General features: G+C 43.0%; 1 protein-coding gene across 2 annotated transcripts in view; it reads left to right on the top strand.

The window, feature by feature from the left end:
- The first annotated feature begins 445 nt into the window (after window positions 1–445).
- Window positions 446–8776, top strand: part of PI15 (peptidase inhibitor 15) — a 29287-nt gene continuing 20956 nt past the window's right edge. The window contains exons 1-2 of one of the 2 annotated variants that reach the window (XM_027811159.2): window positions 446–511; window positions 1876–2217. In XM_027811159.2, coding sequence (XP_027666960.1) covers window positions 1945–2217 — 273 coding nt within the window. In that variant the 5' untranslated portion in view covers window positions 446–511; window positions 1876–1944. Of the gene's footprint in view, window positions 512–1119; window positions 1323–1875; window positions 2218–8776 lie in introns of those variants that run through there. The other variant, XM_005443183.3, reaches the window with a different exon arrangement.

Raw genomic sequence — 8776 nt, 5'->3', positions numbered from 1 at the left:
AGCCAAAAGGAAAGCGTGAGTGTTGGCTTCCAGCCCCGTGCTCCAACTACTGGACTTCGCTTCCTTAATACTTAATTCCCATATTGCTTCTCTAACAGAGCTACTGAAACTTGTGGGTGTAGTATCAAACCGGTTGTGTTTCTCCCTCCTAGCTCCTTTATGATGTCACAAAATCCTGTAATTACATTTCTACGTGTCTCATTTTACGGGTTGCCCCAGGTCGCCGAGCCCTGGTGGGGGATCAGCCTGATATTGTGTTGCTCCTATCCCGTCTTCAGTACACAATTGCTGGCGGCGGCAGCGGCGGCTGCTGCTGCTGCTGCTCTCTGCTCGCTTTCGTCATGGCCTCAGTGTTATGCCCTCAGCTCTGCTGTGTGAGTGGCTGGGCCATTCTGTGCTTAAATAATCCCAGCTATATGCTAGCTAATGTGAAACAGATGTCTCCCACGCACCGGCGAGAGCTTTCTGTCCTGCTGCTCCCGTAGTTTCTCACGGGCAGCCAGACGCCCAGGTAACCGACACCGGCTACCCACGGCCTGCCTCCGGCGCCGTTCGCCCGGTGCCTCCGCGGGTGCGCAGCCGAGGCGGGGTGTGTGTGGGGGGTGGGCAGCGGGCCGTCCCGGCGGAGCGGCTCCCCGCGCATCTCGGCGACGGGTGGCGCGGGGGCCCTCCCGCTGCCCGGCGTGGCCCAGGGGGAGCCCCCCACGCCGCAGCAGGGCAGGCTGCCCCGCGGGCCTGGCGAGCCGAGCCGGGCCGGGCCGGGCCGGGCGCCGCGGGTTCCGTTTCCTGTGAGTGGGGCAACCGCGGCGTGCGAGCCCCGCGCCGCTCGGCGGGCGCTGGGGGAGCTGTGTGAGACAGCGTTCGCCAGGCCAGCACGCCGCTAGTGAAATGAGGGGCGAAAATCAAACGCGGGGAAGGGGAAAAGGTAGGAAGTGCCGAAGAAAGAAAGTCCTGCATGTTGCCCCTTTGTACTATAGAAACCGGGGGTGTGACTGACTCCCCAAACCACCTCCGCGGCGGGGATGCCACCCAATGGCCGCCCCCGCGCTGCGCAGAGCTCCTCCCTCTGCCGGTGGCTGAGCGAGACCTTCAGGGAAACTGCCCGGGCTGCTGCCGGCTGTGACATATAAAGGCTGTTAGCAGCTCCTGTGGCCAGAAGCTTCAAAACCAGCAGAGTTTTGTTCTTTGGGGGTTTATAATAAGAGACACTCCTTCAGAAAGGCTCATATCATCATATAGGAGAGTGCTATATGTACTGGGAGAACAATAGACTGTATTTTTTTTTTTCTTTGCTTTCCTTTTTTTCTTGGTATTGTCCAGAGGTAAGCCATTCAGCTCAGTAAGTTTGCTTTGCATGCAGTTTTATCAATGTTCATCACATTTTGCTGAAGTTAAGATTTGAATGCTATTTCTAAGATGTCCTGCTTTCATGCTTCATGTGTTGTCTTTTGCCTACTAGTTTATCTGTGCCACATTGTGTCAAAACAATCCATGCATATGGGATAGGCATAGCCTAGGGTGTCTTTTTAATTTTCAGTGGAAAACACGCTGTGAGGTTTTTTTGCAGTCTCGTGGTTCAAGATTTAATAGTGTGGTTTATGGACTGATCTGGTGTGATAGCACTGTCACTATTTCAGGAATACTCCTAGCTCTAATCATGTAATTAATGGTATAATGATACTTCTTTTAGTGTGTTTGTAGTAAGACCATAACATTTCATGTGGTTATTGAAAATTGCTTAGAAACATGTGTTCTGACTGTATTGGTTTTATGACTGAGCTGATAGAATAATTTTTCTGATCACAGCCTGCCAGTTCACTTTGTCTTCCTACCCAGATGTACAGAATCACATCTTTGACATCTTCTCTTCTACAGATTGGTTTCCTACTGCCCTAACTTAAAGCAGAGTACTTCTGTGGCCTGTCTTTCTCCTTTGGCCTCAAAATGACAGTAATCACTGCAATCAGTTGTGCTTTCTTATTTTCCATTCTCTGTGAAACAAGTGCATTAGTGTTACCCAACTCCAGTGACCTACTCCTGTCAGACAATAATTTTACTGACATTGAGACGGCTTTGGCAGCTCATCTGGACTCTGCAAAAATTCCCAAAGCTAGGCGGAAGCGCTACATTTCGCAGAATGACATGATTGCCATTCTTGATTATCATAATCAAGTCAGAGGCAAAGTCTTCCCACCTGCTTCAAACATGGAATACATGGTAAGTGAACTTTGTTTATCTCAGAATAAAACAAACTGTAAGTCAGTGATTTCATTTTCTTAAACAAATTGTGAGTGTTTAGTTAAGTAGATAAGTGATTTTAAATTATTATTGATTACTAGGATGTTCTTTCCTGAATTTTTTAAAGTTGCATTAACTTAAGCAAGCAAAAGCTAAATACTGAACTCTCAACCTTTTACTTGCCCTGTTGAATTTTAATTTCCATGAGTAGTCCCAATGAAGCTTCTGGGACCCAAGAAACGAAGCTGTGAGTTAACGCTTGTGGGCCTGAGGAATAGTATGTGATCACCTGTGTTTAAAGTGCTAAGCATTAGTAGCCCTGTTGCTTTTATGGAGTACACTGAAAGTCATTGATGAAATGTATGCAAAAGGGTAGCCAATGACCATTTCTAGTTTTTTTCATATATACTGCTTTTGGAGACTGTATGGTAAAGTGGTGTTTGCAAAGTAATTCATCTGGTGCACTGTTTTTCTCATGCTCATGTGTTTTACTTGTGGCATATTGTTTGTGCGCACCTGATACGTTTATTTTTCCATCAAATACAATGCTGCTTTTAAATGTTTCTCTAGTGTGTAGGATTTTGTTGTGCTCAAAATGTTTTGTTTGTGGCAGGCACCTTTTCCCCTCATTGGCAAATACTCATTATGTGAATTATCTGTTCCTGCAGGTATGAGAGATGTTATTCATTCACTGTGATTTCATACTTGGCACTACTAGCTAAAGCAGTGTGGTTGCTATTTTGTGTTCCAACTTTGAATGCATGCATGCTGAGGACCTCTAATGTTAAACATAGGTTGGCCAAACAGATTTTTTTTTTTTTGCCTCCTAAGTAAGGTACTCACACTGTTTTGAAAGCACAGACAAGTTGTGTCAGCACCATAATATCTGCTTACAGTCACAGAGTTTCTTATATGACAAGAGATTTAAGAGGTTTGAGAAACAGGACACCGTCAACTTGACATAAAAAGGGGGGTAACAGTAATTAAAAACTCCTCTTTTTTTAGCAGCTAATGGCTAACAAGTCAGTCATCTTTCTGTCGCAGATGTTACCTAAATCTGGATTTGATCATATAATCTGTTTAGCACATCCCAGCAGCACCTCAAAATGCTGAGTGCTCTCAAAACACTGCAGGATGAAGACCTGTTGCCATACCATAGGCTGAGTTTGAAGTTTGGTTAAGTGGAAAGGTCAGAGACAGAAAAAACAGAGAGGTCAGAAGTCAAGCTCACTCATCGTTTTCATTGCTGGGCTCTCCACTGAAGTTTCCTTTGATTCTGCATAAATAAACTTTATTTTAATGTCTGAGGGAATGGCAGCCTACCATGCCCATCCTTGACTTGTGTGTTTTAGAAATGTGCTCCTGCAGTTTGCTTAAGTGAAGCCAGCACCCTGTCATATTCTCAAGAGTGTTGTAAGTGCAATGTTCTTAGCCTGTTCAATAAAAAACAACTTCAATAGAGAAAGCAAGCTTCCTTGATTAAATCTAATTTAATGCACTCGTATGCATAAACTGCCAAGATTTTACCTATATTGGTCAGGTATTCAGTGTTGCTCTGCAACAGCACTATGCAAGAGTTGGTACAAAATCAAGACTGAAGCCATGCTCTTTACAGCTTAGATGCTATTCTTTTCCTTGCCCTTCTTACTATTGCTTTTACCAGTACCAACCAGCCATAGGATGTAGCTGTGTTCCTGTCAGCATCTGTCCCATCAGTAATCTCAAGGGCAAGGTCTAAGGCTTTCTTTCATGTTTTGTTTCCCAGTCTGAAAGTACTTTGGGACTTCATACTGCAGAATTCAGAGCAGCACCTGAAGCTACATAGGTAATGATCCAAAGCACCACTTGAACTTGGATGCCCAAGTGGCAGGCAACCCCTTTGCCACCTTTGCAACTCTTTCAGAGTTTAGTCAGTCTGTGCGCGTCCCATGTAACTTTACAGAGCAAAAAAACCAACAACCAGTAAGCAACATCGTACATAGCTTGCTCTGACATCTGCTTTGTAGCCATGGCAGCATCTATTTAAAGTTTTACCTGTGTGGCTACAGAAAGGTTTTGGTAGGAAGGTCTTGAAGTTAACATGGTGCTGTAAGCCATACCAGAACTGGGGACCCCTGTATCAGTAATGCCCACTTGAATTTACTTAGTCCGTTCTTCAGTCTCTGTGTAGCTTCAGTGTATGGCACCGTATCCGTTGTGTCTTACGGGGACATAAGTTTGCTGCTGTTATATATAAAAGATGTGTCACTCTACTCATTTTCATAAATAAGACAATCGCATTGTTACCAGCAGACAACATGCACTGTGCCTGAAAAAAAACTTACAGAGTATGTGTGTCTGTCTTGAATACTATGGAAAGCTGCAGTGGTAGTGGTGAAAGTGGCCTTTCCCATTTCTCCTAATGATGACTAAAAAGGATGTCACATGTAGAGAGCTGGAATTACTTACAGATGCAGTAGATTGTGGAAATCTCTTGTAAGTGTGTTGAAGCAGAGAAGGACTAAGCAGTTTGGAAGTAGAAGAAAAAGATGTTTTCTCATCTTTGTCCACAGTCCTATTAAATTGTGTTTTATTCTTTTTTCGTAATTCTGTTGGGAACTCTGTTCTTCTCATGAATTGCTGTATCACATTCTCACTTCTATACAGTTCCATTTGCTTTTTCTTCTCTACTGGTAAGAACTCAGGTTCCTGTGATTCCAGTTTCCCACACCTAACCTTTTGGGGGGCTTTTCTCCTGGACATACTCTGTTACTTCCCCTGATGCAGTCTGCTTCTCACGCATTTAGTGCTTTGAACTCCTTGGACTATTCTGTCTGCTCTTACTGTCTGGAGTTTGGGTGGTATAGAACTTTGGATGAGGGGTCTCAAAGAATGGCTTTGAATGCACATGTGTTAGGCAGGGGAGGTTCAGATCAACACTGCAGTAACAGAGCCCGGGGAGTGTTTTAATTCTCTTTGAGAGAGGTGGGTCGAAGTGCTGCTCCAGCCTGTTGTATGCAGTCCCCAGTGAGTGTGGATAGCTGGGGAGCCAAAAGCACTGCCGAGAGGCATTGTTTTGCTGTCAGTCCCTAGTGAAAGAACTGGTGTGTCTTACGTCAGACTTTGGGAAATTTTTCTCTTGGCACATTAGCACCCTATGTGTCAGACTTTAAAGCAGTCCTCCTTTTGGTTCTGGTTCTGGTACTGATGATGGCTTCAGTTGGAAGTTTTTCTGCAAGTACAAAACTACAGTCAGTGTGTGTGTGAAGGACAGTGAAAGAGAAACAAGAACTTTCAGGCCTATAATGCAGAGGTAATGACGACTTTAAATTTGAGTCTTAGGACATCCTTCATTCTTTCTCATTCTAAGACTGTCATTCTCCTGTCTTTACTTGTGCTCTAAAACCTGATACCTTACCTGCAGAAAGAAAGATGACACCATACTTTTGACCTGGCAGAGGGTGAAAATCATCCATTTGGCTTTGTATATTTTTTTTCTGGAGAACACAGAAAGATTCCATAAAATGAATGATTTAGAAAAAGTGAGGTGTAGAATTGCCTGCAGCTCTCTAGTTTGAAAGGTATGAAATCTGCAAATGCAGTTGAAGTCTGTGAACAAACAAATCCCTTTCTCTGAATACTAATTCTGTACTACAGAGGCCTGTGGTGCCTTTCTGGAACATCTCATCTACTTGGTAGGCCAGTAAAGATTTGCAGTATGTTGTCAATTGAAATTTGAGTCTCATAAAACATGCCATTTAGTATGCATTGGTACTATCTTTAGGCTCCCAAAAACATTCATTAATGAAATATCTTTTTGTATGAGAATCAAATGTTATTTTTACCTTCCCTACAATCATTCCTATTTGAGGCCAGTTCCTTAAAAGTTTGTGTTGTAGCCTTTGTTGTAACCCACATCACTGTGTGCGTGCAAAACCTGGTGGAGTAGGTACTTACGTACAGGCATGCTTTTTGCAGTTTGCACGTACCAAAAAGGAGTAACTCTGATATAGCTGGGCCTTAATGAGCATTTAACATTGTCTCCATGGCATTCCTCTAGGCAAAGAGGGAAAATCCATTCCAGTTAAGAGCACTCTAAGGTGATCTGAAAACTTGTTAAAGAGCTAGACTGAAAGAGGAGCTGTGAGCAGTTCACAGCTGGCTCTGCAAGGATGCACCTGAGCCCAGTGCTGATCAACGTAGTCATGAGCAGACTGGCATGTCTGAAGTATAATAGATGGGGCAGGACTGCACACTCAAAAACATGAAGCTGAATGTTTGTGGAATGCTGCCTGAAGATTTTAAGAGCAGAAAAACGCTCTAGATAAACTTGACCCTGCTTATGTATAGAAAATGTTCTGATACAGGTTCAGGTCTTTTTTGTTCAGATTGCATAAATGCGCTTTTATATTTGGGAAAATCTGCCCCTTGTTGAACATGTCACTTTGTAGGACTCAGAATAAAAGATTGCCAGACTAGCCTGAAATGGGTTAGTTTGGATACCCAGTTATTTCATGGCAACGTAAAGGTAGTTTCTCATGAGCCGCTAGCAGAGGAACTGGGAGGGAATGGAGAAACAGAGCCTATTAATTTGTAGTAAATCCTCATGAAAGACTGTGATAAAATGGACAAAGGAAATGAACTATTGTTCTAAAAGAAAAGTAATTGTGTTGCAAAAGAAGCTCTTGGTAGTTGTATGAGGGAGTCCATGTGAGTCATGGGGGAGATCTGCGCACTCCGTATGGCCCAGGAGTGACCCTCTGCTGAGGTGATGACTTTGGAGACTTTGCTTCCTGTGCATGAACATCTGCAGACAACTTACAAAGTCAGGTCAGAGAAGCAAGAAAATAGCCCACTTGGTTGTCACAAATGTAAACAACGGCATTATTATTTCACTCCTAAATTTGAAAATCTTGATAAAACTTACTTGCTGTCAAGGTGATCTTAAAAACACTGTGCAATGTGTGACGTGTAAGACAAAATGAAAAAAAACCAACCAACCTACTTCAAGTTATCCAAAGTCCTATTTAATACCTAAAGCCTTTTATATGGACATGGAAAAAGTGAGTTAGTTTGGTTTCCTCTTAAATGCAAAAGCATTTCTGATAAATAAGCTTCTCAACTTGTTTACCTATTTTTTGCTGTTGTCAGTGTGGTTTCTTACAGACCGTTCTAAATCTTAGAGAATATTTTGTTCTTGCGTTGTTTGCCCTGGCTCATCTACATGGTCCCACTGAAATCATCCATGTCTGTGAGTAAGGATTGCAGGGCTAGTTCCTTCAAGATTTATGTCTAATGAGTTGGATAGGATCTCTTAATTCATGTAATTTATCCCTGTCTTGTTGCAGGACTTCCTTCTGCTTTAAATACATATGGTTTTCATCTTGTCTACTCCTGAACACATATAGTGATGCTGTCTCAGTCACATCTCTTGGCAAATATTTTACCTTAGGAATAGAAATTATTTCCAAATGTCTAACCTAAATATTTCCCTCTAAAATTCAGATAATTAATCTTTTTATACACTTTTTCACTGCCCAATAGAATTTATCTCCTTTTTCATTTCAAACATTACCCTTTGCATATTTACTGACAGTTTTTTTGGCATTAATTGAGATGCATGCTTGCATATAATCTTTCCGTAATTTCCATGTGCATGTCTTACAATACTTCTGCAGATTGGAGCAGATTACAGTTGCACTCAATTTACAGCTCCTTTGTTAAATCAGTGAACAGCACCCTTAAATGTCAAAGCAGATTAGGCCCATCATTTTAACTGTGCATGTTTAAAGACACAAGTGCCATAATGCAATGGAGAATTTACTCTAGAAGTTACTGGCAGCCTTCTTTTTCCATTGAATAGCCCTGTTATCTTAAATCCTGCATACACAGAGAAGGTTGCAGTAAAGTAATCAGATGATGAGTCAGGGTACAGAGATCTTAATCTGCTTTTCATAACGCCAGAGCACAAAGTAAATCTAAGTACAGTCCACGCCAGACTTCTGAGGGGAGAGAGATGGAGGAGTCTGGAGCTTTCTCAGTGTCGTCCACTTATCGCATTCTGCCATAGCTTCCAGATTGCTCTGTGCTGGGAATTCAGAAGGGAGGTGACAACAAATGAGAAGCGTTGCAATGGTGAAAGGTGTCCAGTGGTTCCAGTTTCTCCCTGCTACCACTTGTGTTTCTGTTCAGCCAACTGAGTATGTCCCTTCTGCCTGGTGCGCCTGCCAGCACCAGGAGTGTCTGAATATCACGGGCTAATGAATTCTGGACTATCAATCCTTTCAGAAAACGAGAAGGGTACAGAAACAACGGATATGGTTTATATGGTTACAGTTAGGGGTGTCTGCAGGACAGCTTTGAAAGGCAGCAGTCGTTTCACAGCATAGTCGGCCTTTTTCTGCAGTGGGAGCAAAACATGGCAACCAGCAGTAGGCTGAGAGAAAGCAAAAGCAGATGGAGCTTACATTCTCTTAATTTTGGCACAATAGTTACCTAGCTCTCTTGCCTCACAGGTGAGATTATCCACTTATCTATTTCATACTGTCAGTAATGCAGC

Source organism: Falco cherrug, chromosome 3, assembly GCF_023634085.1.
Source record: "Falco cherrug isolate bFalChe1 chromosome 3, bFalChe1.pri, whole genome shotgun sequence".
In the NCBI taxonomy this organism is placed as follows: Eukaryota; Metazoa; Chordata; class Aves; order Falconiformes; family Falconidae; genus Falco; species Falco cherrug.
Note: the sequence above shows the minus strand (reverse complement) of the source record. Positions and strands in the feature narration are given on the sequence as shown.